Source organism: Phascolarctos cinereus, unplaced genomic scaffold, assembly GCF_003287225.1.
Source record: "Phascolarctos cinereus isolate Bilbo 61053 unplaced genomic scaffold, phaCin_HiC Scaffold_1;HRSCAF=81, whole genome shotgun sequence".
Lineage (NCBI taxonomy): Eukaryota > Metazoa > Chordata > Mammalia > Diprotodontia > Phascolarctidae > Phascolarctos > Phascolarctos cinereus.
This window is the reverse complement of record NW_027555514.1, coordinates 190,646,485-190,662,895: the sequence shown is the minus strand read 5'-3', so window position 1 is coordinate 190,662,895 and position 16,411 is coordinate 190,646,485. Positions and strand designations below refer to the sequence as shown.

Sequence of the window (16,411 nt, the reverse complement as noted above, 5' to 3'; positions counted from 1 at the left end):
GTTCCTATTTGAAAACTAAGCTATTCATTCCCCTTAATCTCTGGCTTAAAATCCTGAACTAGACACATACCACAGTGAAACCAGCTCTTTACGAGAATCTTTCTACTGGATTAATGAATCTTGGGTGGTCTGACATTCTCTGAAGACTAGAATTACTCATCTCATCTCACTGATTTAAGATTCATCAACCAAGATTCACCGACCGTGATCAAAGTAGGATTCCAAGTTGGTTACATGGAGATTGAATGACACTGCTCCCTCAGTCTTTTCCTAAGGCACCTCACTAGTTTCTCTTTATTAGCCTATATCCCATGCGAGTAACACAGGTATGATGTTGCACCTCAAAAGTATACAGAATTCAGAAGAGAACAGATATCCAACACAAAAGAACTACACTGAAGCTAGATTTCTTTTTCCCTCAGAGAGTGAAATTTTATTTCTGAGGAAGGTCACTCATGCTGCACATTTTCCAATAGTTGTCATATAATATAAAGCAGGAATTTTCTCCTCCCCACATCCTGAGAATACAGGATTGGCAAAAGAAAAAAATTAAACCACACCTGTAAAGGTTCAGCACCAGCATAAAAATAAAAATGAAAACAAAGCATTAACTATAATTTCTTTGGTTGGGATCCTTCCCTTTGGTGCCCAAATTTTTTCTTTCAATTCATAATAGCAAAATGGTAAAGCCAGAAAAAACCACAGTTGCTGCTGAAATTGAGGAGGCTGTTCCTTTTCTTTCTCTTATCTTTTGTGCAGACGTTCCTGGGATCTCAGCTTGCTGGTAAGGATGCGTTTTGTTTTTTTTTTTTTCATGTTTTTAATTTAAGAATAAAAAGTTTTGAACTTCTCAAAAATCTTGGTTAGTTTAGTCCTCCATTTTATTGCTTGCGTGTTTCTTTGGTGTTGGTAAAGTGTTTAAGGTTTCTTTTTGTTGCTTTAGTACACCTGTAAAGCAAACAGAGACAAAGTTCAAACAGCTGAACTCAAGAGTCGAGTACTCTGAAAATATAAAATGCATGCATCATTTGAAGCATAAAATGCTATCTAAACTATTCCTACTTAAATCTGTTTGAAATATATTTCTACTTTAAAATAAAAACCTATTCTTAAAAACTATTTCTACTTTAAAAAAAAAGGAGGGCTGCTAGTTGGTGCAGTGAGTAGAGGTCTGGCCTTGGAGTCAGGAGGACCCGAGTTCAAATCCTGCCTCAGACACTTAATACTTACTAGCTGCATGACCCTGTGCAAGTCACTTAACCCTGATCACCTCACCAAAAAGAAAAAAAAAAGCTGCTGCTCAAAGCATATTTACAAAGCTCAGTAACCATCTCCCTTGGAAATGGCTTTCTCCTAAGAGTCGATGAAGAAATTGTTTACTACCCAGAGCTGGAAAAGTTCCTCTGACAAATTTTCAGCTAGCAAGAAAATCAATTTATAATGCAACTTTGAAAATGAGGGGGGAAAGTCTATGGTATAATCCAAAGCATAAGGCATGACATTCAAAACAATTTTGTTATGAATTTAAAAGGCAAAAAAAAAAACAAGCCACTTGAGTTTCACTACAGTTCTCCATTTTATGGTAAAAGTTATGGTACAGCCAGAAACACAATAAACAAATGGGTTGTTCTTCTGTCTCCTCCCCGAAAAAGGGTAATTTTATCACCATAAAAGAAGCCTTCTGAGCAGCTTAAGGCAAACAGCAGACTGTATCCAAACTGGGCAAAGTTACACCACTGTTCTGCAGAGCTGGGTACAGAAAAACTACTTTAAAAATGCTAGCTGACTGGCTGCATTGGGGAGTACTTAAAAAAAAATTAAAAGATTTCCTTCTTCTACTTAAGGATTAGGTTAACTAAATCATATAATTGGCCACTAGGGGTCAGAAGAGTAAAGAAGAATATTGGCTGTAATAAATGATATTCTGAAAATGAGCAAATTCAGCTTACAACAACAGTCATAAAATTATTTATGTAGTCCCCCCTTAACTAGCACTAAGAAACTCAAACAGTTAAATATTCTCCCCTCATTAACATCTATACTATCCCAAAACCAAGAGTTCAGGCTAGAACTCCAACTAGATTCAATTTGTTAGAGAAGGATACACACTTGAGAACAGCCGGAAGAAACCAGAACAGGGCATTTCCTGGTTTTATTTTTTACCTGTAATGGTCAAGGTGCCTATAGAGAGCCAGACCTCACTCAGCAGTGGTCTGCTGAGTGGTTGGAGCAGGGTTTTCAGTTGGTGCTTCAGCCACCTTGGGAGAAAAGACGGGGATGTCAGGTCAGATTATTGCCTTAACCAAGGAAATGCTTTTTAAAAAGTGAGACAGATACCTGAAAAGCAATGTATTCTATCTAAACAGATCTGTCAAATACAAAGGGCAATATCAGCCTTTAGCAATTACCCATGGGCTAAGAAATTTGCTCCACAGTGGAAAATTTATTCCTCCAAAGTAAAAAAGAGGGGAGGGGGAAGGGCAGTCCTCAGCAAGGCCACTAGATGGTTCTGTACTCACCAGGGTAGAGAGAGACAAAATTAAAACTCAGGTCCTCTTAATCCAATTTCAGCACCATTTGTTGGACTAGACCACGCCATACATGATACGATTGGTTTTTTTTTTTGGAGGGGTTTGTTTCAAAACTTCTTTCAGTCACCTGTATCCTCTCCCCCCCGCGCCCCCCCCTCCCAAAAATCTGTTTGGTATAAGAGTTAACACATGCCATACTAGGCCAGGGTACCCTCCCAAATACTAAGACTTCTTGGATGCCAAGCATGAACTGACCTCAACACCTAGTTATCAAGAATTAATTTAAATAGGAAGCTACAAAGGGGCATAATTTGCTTGGGAGTGATGTTGGGGCTACCTCCTGATCAGCAGTATTGGGTCTGTCTCCACAATCTTTCTTCAGGATGGTTCCCCCACCTCAAATGTGGTTGACTTTCTTATGTTTGACCCCAGTATAGTTTAGGGTACAAAAATTCCAGTTACAACTCTAGCTGTAAAAGATAAGCCTGGCCATTCTTTTATAGATTAAGAGGCTGTGTGTATGTGGTAGAGTTTTGGACTATCAAAAAACTGGTTTGTTGGTATGTTAAACTGTGAGATCCTTTTCTAATGATCAATGAGGGAAAATACTGCTGAAATGGTTAAATCATATCAACACAGTCATCTCTTATAAGAATGGGAAATAAAGAGGGAGAAAAAGACAAAACTAGACTGTTAGGCTTTTGAAATCAGAAAACCCAAGTTCAAACCCTGCCTCAGATACTTACTAGTTGTGTGACCCCCGGCAAGTCACTTAAGCTCTCTCATCTGTAAAATGAGGAGCACTAACCTCACAAGGCTGCTGGGAGGATACAAAGAGTTCACATATATACAGTGTTTCTCAACCTTTAAAGCATTATATAAAATGCTAGCTATTATTTCCTGCAACACTGTCTTACAGATGAGTGGCCAGTTCCTGAGCGGCCCAGCAAACTAGGGCAAATTATGAGAAAGCTCAAATGAAAATCCACATATCCAAATTCCTAGGCTTTTTTTGATTTTATCACTCAAATACTAAGATAGATCTGAGATCTCATTGACTCAGGAGTTCTTATGATATAGACTGCTTCCCATCCATGCCTGCCTTTCCTGAGCCATAGGGACTCCACCCAATGTGCCAACGATTTTCTTCCCTTTTTTTTGACATCTTAAGCACACCAGTAGAGAACTCTAGCTGCCTGTCTCTCATTCCTCACTCACCACATCCTTTATTCTTGTTCCTAAGAGTGCCTAGTTGGTTATATGCTGAAGGCTGCTAATATCCCATTCTACCTATTTAACTTTCCACTACCTTTGTGTGATGCTTATTTTTAGCTCTTCAGAAGCTGTGAGAATAAAAAGAAAAAAACAAAGATATCCATTTTTTAAAGGGAAGGTGCTGGTGGACTACATAATCTCTAACATTCCTTTCCATCTTTTGATCCTACTGAATTTATTAATTATGATGTGGCATGGTACTGGAAGTCATGACTTTCAAAGAACTGTTCTAAGGTTCAAATGAGAACGGAGAACATAATAGCCCCTTTCTAATCTTCATTGCAGTGGGAACACATTTCAATTGAATTTAAAAGCACAGTCTTTCTGTCCCTGTGACACAAACAATGCATCTGCCCTTCAGCAGGAAAAGCATCTATGCAGTTTGGGTTTAGATACATTTGACATTTTCCTCAGGTTGCTGAGGTAACCCTCTTTTAGGAAACTCTTTTAAGCTTCCCATTTAACAAGTTTACATCTTTAGAACAGATCACTATCTAATCTGTCATTTGAATATGTAAAGGAGTCTCTGTACAGGGTAGTTATTTGAAAGGTAAGAGGTGAAAGAGACTTCTGGTCTCTTCCAGGAGTCTCCAACTGACTCAGTTTACAAAAGAAACTGAGGCCCAGAGGTCAGAATGATTTGCCCAAGGTTAGATGATTCATTTGTTGGCAGTAAGCAACAGAGGCAGGATTCTGATTAAAAAGACTGCTCTTTCTCCCCCAATGTATCACAGACTTAAAACCAGATGTTTGCATCTCCAGTGTCCAGGGCTAACTGAACTAAAACTGAACTAAAAACCATCTTTCTTACTTCTCCAAAGCCTGCATTACCTCTTTGCCATCTTGTGAAGAAGCATTTGGAGGACGAGGTCGGCGACGATAGTTATATGGGCGCCGGTACCCACGACGAGCTGACGGCTGTTGCGGGCCACTGGCCCCATGTTGGTTCTCCTTGTCTTCTGCCTCTCCAATAGCTGGGACAGGGCGTGGCCGAGAAGGGCCCCTGCAGAGGATTGCATTATGAATATAAAAAAAAATAAGGGCAATGGCTACACAGAATGGGGGGGGGGGATCTGAACACTATAAAAAAAAAACGGGCAGCAATTGAAAGAAAAGTTTAAAACACAGGAAAATTGTTCTGGTTTTGTTTGTTTTTTTAAACTTGCTGGGACAGTTGTGATTTGACTGAGAGAATCAAGTGACCAGCATTAGCCACTCACAGCTCTAGCTTGGACAGTCGTGTAATTAGGTTACAGAAGTCTGTGGGAACCGGGCCCCCATCTCCACCTCCACTCCCACCCCCTTCGAAGAATTCTCTGCTTACTGCATGCCTCAGGCAGTGTGTGCAAAGTAGACTGAAACCTCCAAATAAAAGTTATACTAACTCAACAGGCTGCCCATCCAACCTCATGGCATAATCTTGACAATAAGGCACATTTTCCCAATATCAATATTCTTTCCATGATGCTAATCATGAAACAATATGATCTCAAGAGGAACCAAAATTGCAGGTGACCAAAAAGAAAAAATAAATGCTTTGTCTTCTTCCTCTCATTTCTTAAGTTATTTGTTATAAGGGACAGCTTTTTGGGAGAGGGGAGGGAAATACAGGGGAAACATGGGTGACAGGAAAACCAAAAGATATCAATAAAAAGGGAATCTAATACAATGCGTGATTGCAGACTACATTAGAAGCAATGACTTGGCAGCCTGCTATCATTGTCAAGTGCTGGACTCATGGTCAGAGAGACCAGGATTTGACCTCTCTAAGCCCAAGTTTCCTTGTTTATAAAATGGAAGCAATAATAGGACCTATTAGTGCCTCACTTCAACCTGACTCTTGTGAGGCACAAATGAAATCATGTGCATAAACCATGAAAACATGAAAGTGCTGTGGAAATGTCAAGCACCACAATTACTACACATCATCCAGGATATGTGGGCCTAGAAAAGACTGCTCAGACAGCAGGACAATCCCCCTTCTTCACTGACATCCACAGAACACAAACATTTCCAGAGAAGGCCTTCAGCACAATGGAGGAGATCCTCCATAAAGAGCCACAGATGACAGCAACAAAATATATGCAGGTATACGTGGGTTTTAATAACCATTACCTGCGCAGAAAACCTGAAATGTGGCTAATCCATTTCCCAATGTAATCTTTTTTTTTAATTACTTTGGAAATAGCAGAGTGATATACTATTTTTCTCCCATGTTACAAGGACAACATCCTCCAAAACTCAGCAACCCAGGTACTCTGGCACCATCTGCGTTTCTATAGTACACAACAGTACATCATAGAGAAAGATAAAATGAGACATCGGGAATCCCAGGTACTTATACATGCCCTTAATTTTCATTCGGAGAGATGGAGCAATATTTGCCCTCCCATGTAATTAAGTCACACAAAATAAACCCACAATACCCTCTTGCCCCTCCATTCTAAGGCCAGATGGATGATCGTTGTTACCTTCGATATCGTGGACGATAATTGGGATTCCGATGTGCTGAGGATAACTGAAGTTGTGTTCCTTCTGAGAGTCCATCCTTTATCTCCCCCATCTCACCACCCTACAGGGACACAAGTAGGAGAGTCAAGATAAAAAACAAGACTAGCAGAGACAGGCAGTGCCCCCCTAGACCGCAGGATTCAAAGTTATAGTTACACTATAAAAGAACACAAACTATCTTAAAGTCAATGACCAACTTGTAAAGCTATTACTGCTAGCAATAAAATAGTAAAACAACTGGACAGGCAGAAGAAAAAAGAGGGAGAATATTTCTAAACTGATATGCCAAGAAAAAATATTGCTCAACTATCTAATTACACTAGAAGTACCTATTGCTTTACCCCAAAGTATCAAACAAGATTTGTACAGCATTGTACTTATAAAATAACTCTTTTCAAGACTGTATCCTGTACCTTACAAAATATGACCTGGTACTCAAGAGAAAGGGATGGTGGTATACACTGAAGTTGAGACTTCCCTACGGAATGAAGGTGGCTCAACTAGACAAGTTTCAAATACAAGTCTTATTTTATTCTTCTCAACTCCTATCAATATGATGCTACAATTATTTATTGTGTTGAGATAAACAGGGTCATAGTGCTAGAGCAGGAAGGAACCTCAAAGACCACCTGGTCCATCCCTCATTTTACATATAAGTGAGTAAAGAGAAATCCAAGAAGATGGAATGGCTTCACCAAAATCAAACATCAGATGCAGAATTTAAATCTAGGTCCTCCAACCTCAGAGCCAATGCATTTTCCACTATATCATATTAAGATTTCCTTGGAAGGGTACAAAGTTTTACATAAGTCAGATTTGGGGAAAATGTGACACTCATTCAAGACCAAACCAGTAATTAAATTGGCTTCTCTGCCTTGTGTGATCCTTGATCCCAAACAAATATTGATGGTTTAAGTAAGCTATTCCTTCCTAAAGAGGATAGACTACCCCACCCCAACCCCTTCAGATTCTTGGTAAAATTCTTGTGGGTTTCCAATTCCCGGGTCAATTTAGAACTTTCACAAACTCGCTTCAACCTGCTTTCTTCCAGCCTTATTAAACATTACTCTCTTTTGTATATATACTCTATGGTCTAGCCAAACTTGACCTTTTTACTATTTCCCTGTCTCCTTCCTCTACTAAAAGAGGTTCTGTATGTGCATGCATGTGTACAGACACACACACACACACACACACACACACACACACACACACACAAACACACTCTTCATATCTACCATCTATAAGCTATTCCCCATGATTAGGATACACTTACTCATAACCTCTGCCTCTCAGAATCACTAGCATCCATTAAGGCTCAGTTTCAACTTACTTTCTACATAAAGACTTTAATGATCCCCCCAGGTACTAGTGCTCTTCGGTATTCACATTTTCATTCTGCATTTTAAAAAAAGTATGAGTGAAGTGAGCAGAACCAGGAGAACAAGGTCCACAGTAAACAGCAACATTTTAATGCAATGATCCATGATAATTCCAAAGGACTCTTAAGAAATGCTATCCACTTCCCAAAGACAGAATCAATGAACTCTGAGTACAGATTGAAACTTATTTCTTTCACTTTATTTTGTTTGGTTTTTTCTTTTTTTTTTTTTAACAACATGGCTAATGCAAAAATATCTTTTGTGTGACTTCACATGTATAATGAGCATCATACTCCTTGCCTTCTTAGTGGGTTGAAGGAGGGGCTAGAGACAAAGATAGCATTTATAATTCAAAATTTCTTAAGTGAATGTTAAAAAAAAATGTGTATGTTGTTTCCCTTGATAGAAGATGGTAAGCTCCTTGAGGGCTTTATCCCACACTTAGCAGTCTGGCACACAATAGGTACACAACACTTAAAATTATGCAGAAATGTGAAAGAAAAGAAAAAAAACATACCTTTCCCATGACAGCTGACATGTATTTAGCACTTTTAGTTTTAAGAAATTCTCACTAGATTCTCATAATTACCCTGAATTATTTTGGGAAGTGGGGAAAGGTGGGGAAGACCTGGTCATTTAACTGGTATAAAAAGCTCCCAACTTCCTCTACCAATGCTCCTTTCTCCTATTTTGGTCCACTACTTTAGATGGTAGGAGCTGAAACGCTCCTAACTTGCAAGACTGTTGTTCATCATGATAAATCACACTATAATGTGGATTTCTCCAGTCCTCTTTTTCCAGTATAGGATGTCCTATCAGTATCACAAAGTGTCCAAAACTGAACTCCTCTTCCCCCTCTGCCCTTGTCCAATTCTTCCTTCTTTCTCATGTAATACAGAATGTCCCACAAATTGAGCTTAAAACAACATCAAGACTTTTGGAATACTCTGTGCATCCAATTAGTCTCTGCTTTCTTTTGCTCCAACTATCTGTCTTATCTTCAGGAATGGACTGTTCTTTCTTCAACCTGCCTATCTCTTTTTATCCATTCTTTACTTGCTTCAAGGTCTGACTCAGATAATATCTTTCATGAACCATTCCTGAAACCCCAAAGGAAAAACATTTCTTCTCCTTCTTCAAAATATTTCACAGTACACAGACTTTTCTTAAATACTAATGATATAAAGATTTCTAACCCACATTTCCCTACTCACAAGATGACATGGCCAGCATTATAATGTCAGCACCTAAACGTGCCTTGATACATAGCATGCTTAAGTCTGATGTACTAAACACCATGCTGAACTTTCCTTGGTGCTATGCCAATGTGTCTATAACAACTCATATTTACATAACACTTAAAGGATTATGAAACGCTAGCCTGACAATAGCTTTGTAAGGCTGGTAGGTCTAGCATTATCCCCATTTTATGGAAAGGAAAAATTAGGGCACTAGTTGTGGGACACTCAGCAAGTCACTCAAGTATCAAGGTAAGGATTCAAACTTGGGTCTCTGGACTCCAAGTCTAACAACTCTAAATCTTGCTGACACTCTAGCTCTATAACATAAATTATGTTAGAGAATTTGAAGAGAACACATCCAGATGAAGAACAAGTCAATTTTCCATCACAGGTGATTATTTGTAGAGGCTAAGAGAATTCTACACCCGGGTACAGGCTGAACTAAGTTACCTCTGACATCCTTTTCCCATCTCTGAGACTGGACACAGTACACAACTCCTGGCTGCCCCTCCCTCTGGTGTCTGGGTATACTTGCTGCTGTTCAGTCATTTTTCAGTCACGTCCAACTCTTTGTGACCCTATTTGGGGTTTTCTTGGCAGAGATACTAGAGTAGTTTGCCATTTCCTTCTCCAGCTCATTTTACAGATGAGGAAACTGAAGCAAACGGGGTTAAGTTGCTTGCCCAGCTAGTAAGTACACAAGACCAGATTCGAACTCATGAAGACGAGTCTTCCTAATTCTAGGCCTGGCACGCTACCAGCTACACCACCGAGCTGCCCCACACCTAACAAGTGTTAAACAGGGAACCAATGACCCTGTTTTTTTCTGAACATCAAATTCTAAAACATATAGCATACTTCAAGGCTACTAGGGATACTGGTATCAGTGCCAAGAAAGCAGAAGGGCAGAGAAATGCAAGCTATCAATTCTTGGTGCTGCAGAATAAGTTTACAAACAGCTTGCAAGGCACAACTTCTAATTTCTAATACTCTAGGGGCAATTTGTTTTTTCAGTCAGACACATTACAAAAGCCAGACTGACTGCAGCAGGTAAAGACAGCAAGCTCAGAACATGACCGAGTATTAAAGAACAGGTTCAACTAATTTTCTGCATGACCATAAGCAATGATAAGAATAAACCTGGCAATTATAAAGATAAGATCCACAAAGCTGCTTTCCATGAGCTCAATGAATCTCCACAACAACCCTGTAAGGAAGGGTGGCTACTCATGGGATTAGTAACCCCATTTCACAGACAGTAAATAAACCGAGGTTCTGCAGTTGAGTGAACTTCCCCACATGATGTATTACTATTCAGTACCAGCAGTGTGCCTCTCTATAAAACCTAACACCTTAAAGGTCTGGCAAGGAATACCTAAAAATACTCTGAGCAAACACAAGTGTTATGCAAATGCTACATACTAAGTATATGACTTCAAGCATGCAGTACCAACTCACTAAAAATAAAAGTCCATGACAAATCTCACTGACTCCTCCCAGCTCTATTTCCTAGAAGCCCAGAGTGGTGCCCTAGAGAAATCAACTGTGTCATGTTCTAAGTCCTCCCATATATGTCGTCTGCCAGTTATTTTTAGCATTCTTGTCAGGGGCAGCTGATAAAGGAGGAGAGGAAGACAATGAAGACATAAAAAGCACAAACATACATGCTGTACAAGACAGTGAAGAAAAAAAACCAATATCCAATTATGTAATGGGACATAATTGATCATAACTCTCTCTCCTTATGTCTTACTCACCCTAAACTTAACTCTTCAGTCTCCCTGTAACCTTCATCCACTAAAAGGTGCTCATTCCCCTAAACCGTAATCAAACTCTGGCTTCATTTTCCTTCTTTCCCAATTTTCACCTATGTGGTTTTCTTGGCCCAAATCCCCTGCATTCTATTCATTCTTCCAATTGTGAATACCCCCTCATCTTGCCACTTTCTCTGCTTATATTCACATACAGTTGCTGAATAGCATTTGAAGTCACTTAACTATTCTGGCTGACTGGATCCACCAAAAATCTGTTATCTAATTCAATGGGCCCTCACTGTCACAAAGCAATCTCCTCACAAGACTTTATATATAATCATACTCTCCATTATGGACTCAAAGTAGCCCATACTTCAACTGCCTCATGACTCTACTTCTGAGGACCCCTTCTGCCACCAGTCCAAGTTCTTCATGGAATCTGTCTCGCAGAAGGCCACAGACCAGCCGTCCCTTACTCTCAGAGGCAGGCACCATGCCCCTGCACCATCAAGCTCCACCTGAAGGAGGTATACATACCTCCTTTTCTCCATCCTACTCCTGTTTTTCAGCTCTCTTTGTATGTATTGTCTTCCTCCATTTGAAAGTAATCTTGAGGGCAAGGGCTATCTTTTGGCTCAGAGCCTGATACATAGTAAGCACTTAATAAACACTTATTGAATAAACAAACCTTTTCCTTTCTTCTCAAACCTCCTACATCCCCTACCTCTCTACTCCCTTTCTGTCTCTTACCTCAGAAAAGTAGCTATTTGCAATGAGCTTCCTCTTTCTTTTGATTTATCTCCAATTTTCTCTCATCATCCTTCCCACCAAGGCCAAATCCCTTTCTAATTCGCTCTCTCCATTTACTGGCTCTTTTTCCGCTAACTACAAATATCCACAAATACCATTTAAAAAAACTTTCATTTGATATTGTCTTTCTTTCATCCAGAATCAGAGAACTTGAGAGTTGAAAGAAAGCGGCCAACCAGTCCAACCCATATGAAGGCAAACTGAGGAATATTAACGCTTCTCATATAAGTTCTGCTTGAAGACTTCCAAAAGAAAGGGAGATCATCATGGCATCTCATTCCACTTTGCAATTTCTATCTGTTGAAGAAATTAAAGCTATCTATAGTCTTATGAAAAAGTGTTTTAAATCACTATTGATTAGAGAAATGCAAATCAAAACAACTCTGAGGCACCACATCACACTTAGATTGGCTAACATGACAAAACAGGAAAATGATAAATGTTGGAGATGTGGAAAAATTGGAACACTAATGCATTGTTGGTGAGTAGTGAACTCAACCGTTTTGGAGAACAATTTGGAACTATGCCCAAAGGGCTACAAAAACGTGCATACCTTTTAACCCAGCAATAGCACTTCTAGGTCTGTATCCCAAAGAGATCATAAAAATGAGAAAAGGACCCACATGCACAAAAATATCTATAGCAGCGCTTTCTGTGGTGGCAAAGAACTGGAAATTGAGGGGACGCCCATCAATTGAGGAAGGGCTGAATAGGTTGTAAAAGATGAATGTAATGGAATACTATTGTGCTATAAGAAATAATGAGCTGGAGGGCTTCAGAAAACCTGGAAAGACCTGTAAGGACAGATGCTGAATGAAGTGAACAGAACCAGAACATTGTACACAGTAACAGCCACGTTGGGCAGTGACTAACTTTGATAGACTTAGTTCTTCTCAGCAATGAAAGGATTTAAGACCTCTTCAAGAGTCTCATGATGGAAAATGTTATCCACATCCAGAGAAAGAACTATGGAGTTTGAATGCAGATTGAAGCATACTACTTGTTCTTTTTTTCTCTTCTGTTTTGTTTTGTTTCTTCTTTCTCGTGGTTCCTCCTATTGGTTCTAATTCTTCTTTACAACGACTAATGTGAAAATATGTTTAACAGGAATGTATATGTAAAGCCTGTATCAGATTGCATACCATCTTGGAAAGGAAAGTGGCGAGGTAGGGGGAGAAAATTTAAAATTCAAAAGTGTATGGAAGTGTTGATAATTCAAAATAAATTAATTTTTTAAAAAGTTCTATCAGTGAGGAAGTTTTCCCAAACTGGCCCCTATGCACCTTCCACCACTGCTCTTGGTTCTGCCCATGGTATTTAACAGAACATGTCTAATTCCTTCACCAAATGACAGCCCTTCAAATAATTGAACATAGCCTTGGGTTGCCTCCTCTACGAGGTAAGTAATCTCATTTCCTTCAATTGATCCTTACATCACAGACACAAGGCCCTTTGCTATGCTGGTTTTCCTCCTCTGCAGACCCTCCAGCTTATTTTGAAACTGCAGCCCATTTTAAACTATGACCCCCAAAATTGAAGACAGTACTCCAAATGGAACCTGATGAGGACAGAATACAGTAGAATTATCACGTTCTTATTCCTTGAAGACAGGGCCCTCTTGATGTAGCTCAATATTACATTGGTGTTTGGCAGCCACATTACACTGCTGAATCATAATGAACTTGCAGTCCCCTAAGCAATCAGATCTTGTTCAGAACTGCTATCCAACCTTGCCTCCCCTCATCTTCTACTTGTGAAGTTAACATTTCTCCCCACTGAATTTATCAGGGGTAACCCAATGGCCTGTTGAGAACTTTTTAGATCTTGACTATCATCCAGTATGTTAGTCATCCCTACCGGATTTATGTCATAAGCACATCCAGACATCTATGCCTTTATCCGGGTTATTAAAAAAAAAAAACCATCACAGGGCCAACCAAGCAGATTCCCAGAGTACTGCATGAGACATATCACATCAACACATTAACATTAAACCATTAACTACTAAGTCTGACCACTTAACAAATTCTGAATTTGTATAATGTATTATTGTCTAACTTTTCTTTCCAGCTTCTGAGATATTTTATCAAAAATCTTGCTAAAATCTAGATAAAATTACCTACCACAGCATTCTCCTCATCTACCAGTTTCAGTAATCCTGTCAAAAATAAATTGAGTTTAGTCTAGGACAATCCATTTTCAATGGGATTATGGTTCCACTGGCTATCATAACTGTTTCCCCTTTTAAATGTCACCAAACATTTCCTTAACGATCTAGAATTTTCTCAGGCATCAAAGTCAAACTCACTGGCCTATCATTTCCAGATCCCTGTTCTCTTTTTGAAAATCAGGCCATTTGCCTTTCAATTTTGTAGTGTCTCTCCTGTTTTCAATGATCTTTCACATTATCTCCAGCAGTGCTCAGCAATTTTATCTGCCAGTACTCAAGGCATATCTGGGCAGAGTGTCTCCTGACTGGTCATTTTTGTTTTGGCATTTCCAGTTCAAAAGATCTTTGTCCTTGATAAAGAAAACAAAAATTAGAATTGACCAGCTCATTCTTCAGGTATCACACCTATCTTACCCTGCCCACCCCACACAGAGGGCTTCTCTTCTTGGAGTCTCCTCTTTCACCCAATATGGCTTAATAAATAAGCATACCTTGGCTTCCCTCAACAGCCTCAACTCATCTTCAGCTTCATCACTTCTGACACTTGTTACAAGGCCTGTTTTTCCACTGGTTTATGACTCTTCTTTTCCCTGGCCTTGATTCCATGCTCTACTAATTTCTTTTGTGAGTTGGTTGAAAAGCCCCCTAACCATGTGGGTTCTTTGTACAAGGCTAATTTTTCTTCTGCACTCTAAATGGTCCCCCCTTTGTATCTTCAGCATTTTATTCTTGAGCATCTCCATCCCAGTGGACCCTTATTTTTCTTCTGAATCCTCTGAAACGCACTCTCCCCCAAATATAGAGTACAAACTATACCCAGATTTCCTCTCCTTTTCTATCAAAAATTCTAGGAATTAGTGGCCTCTTCCCATAATTTCACCCTAGTGACTATTTTCTCTCTGTTGAGGAAAATTCAGATGTAAAATAATAATTTCCCCTTGCAGATATCTCCACCTTTTGAAGGTGCCTATGTCTAATATAGACATATTTCTAATATAGAAATAATCTTTTCATTCAAATCCGCCCTTCTCTCTAATTCACTTATTTCTCAAGGGTACCACCATCACTCAGGTTCATGACCAAAAAAAGAGTCATGCCCAAACTTTCCATTTCCAAACTGTCATATGTTTATTTCCTCCAGCTTATCTCCATCCACATGGCCACCATCCTAGTTCAGGCCTGGGCTGAATTAGGCCTGGACTACTCCAACAGCCTGGGCATCAAGGTTGTACAGTAGATAGGGTACCAAACCTGGAGTCAGGAAGACTCATCTTCCTGAATTCTAATCTGGCTTCAGACACTTACTAGCTGTGTGACCCAGGGCAAGTCACTTAACCCTGTTGGCCTCAGTTTTTTCATTTGAGAAATGAGGGGAGAAGGAAATGGCAAACCATTCCAGTATCTTTGCCAAGAAACCCCTAAATGGGCTCACGTAGAGTCAGATACGACTAAAATGAATGACCTATAAAATTCTAATAGACTGCCAATTGATCTAGTCTATCCTTGCTCTAATCCATCCTTCACACAAATGCCAAACTGATGCTTCCCTGTTCAAAAAGCTTCTCTGCAGTATTTAAAACCCTTCACACTCTAGCTCCATCCTACCTTTCCAACTTCATTTATTACATATTAATCTCTTCCACAGACTTTATGTTCAAGCCAAATTGGCTGGCTTATTATACATGACATTCCATTCCCCATCTGTCTTCCATAGGCTTTTCCATGTCTGAAATGCATGTCCTCCTTACCTCCACCTCTTGTAAACCTTACCTTCTTACAAGGTTCCCCTCAAGGATTACCTCCTACACAAGCTCTCTGCTAATTCCTCCATGGGCTAGTATTTTCTCTTCTCCTCCATCTCATCAAAAAACCTAATACATCAAAAGGTAAAAAATTTTTTGCAGACCTACAAAAGTCTTCATTCTATCTGCCATTATATTCTTCCTTCCTTCAGCTCAAAAAAAAAGGGAAGAAAGATGCAAGTTTCATGGGCATTGAGAAAGAGTAACCACTGATGGTGATGATATAGCCAAAGAAGGGAAACACCAAATAGCTTCAATGCAATCTAAAAGGATCTTAGAGAATCACAGGTAGGAGGCAGATCACAAATTGTTACCCTACTCCACAGTTTTTTCCCCCTGCCCAAGGAGACTTAAGCAAATCCAAAAGTGGCTCACTCACATGGCTGTGTTTTTTTAAAGCTCTACTGCTGTTAGATATGATGGCCATGCAGAAGTACCTAGGACTATGGGCTACTTTGTAGCTTTTAAGAGGGGCATAGAAAAGGTTCTGCTCTCACCCAACTAGAGGAGGAGGAAGAAGAGAGTAGTAGGAGAAGGATGGTGAAACAGGAAGGATTGAAGGGTAAGAGCAACCGCAGGGCAATAAGAATTTGGGTGCCATTTTACCTGCATGCTGTTGGCAGGGGGAAAGACCCGTGAGCGACGGTCAAAGGTCTGTCCCACGTGGTATGGCGGGAACCGCCGCTGCCGGTACTGTGGGCGGCGCAGCTGACTCCGAGCCCCAGGGAACTGCCCATCAGCGGTAGGGGGTTCGAATCCTTCACTGCTGCCACTCCCTTCCTCCTCCTCCCCAGGGTACTAGCGAAGCAAAGAAATGCAAAGAATCAGAATAGCAAGGAAGAAAGCTAGGCAAGGGCAGCAGCAAAGACTACCAGAATACTGTTGAGTATGAGTCCCAAGAAAAAAAAGTTTCATACACCCAGAAGAGGTCACCC

At 39.9% G+C, this 16,411-nt stretch overlaps 1 protein-coding gene across 1 annotated transcript in view; it reads right to left on the bottom strand.

Moving 5' to 3' along the window:
• Positions 1 to 406: 406 nt before the first annotated feature.
• The window catches only part of YBX3 (Y-box binding protein 3), a 33,988-nt gene continuing 17,983 nt past the window's right edge, over positions 407 to 16,411 (bottom strand). Inside the window, exons 6-10 of the mRNA XM_021001593.2 lie at positions 16,083 to 16,274; positions 6,278 to 6,378; positions 4,638 to 4,809; positions 2,164 to 2,258; positions 407 to 948 (exon numbers count right to left, since the gene is read on the bottom strand). Coding sequence (XP_020857252.1) covers positions 2,199 to 2,258; positions 4,638 to 4,809; positions 6,278 to 6,378; positions 16,083 to 16,274 — 525 coding nt within the window. The 3' untranslated portion in view covers positions 407 to 948; positions 2,164 to 2,198. The remainder of the gene's footprint in view (positions 949 to 2,163; positions 2,259 to 4,637; positions 4,810 to 6,277; positions 6,379 to 16,082; positions 16,275 to 16,411) is intronic.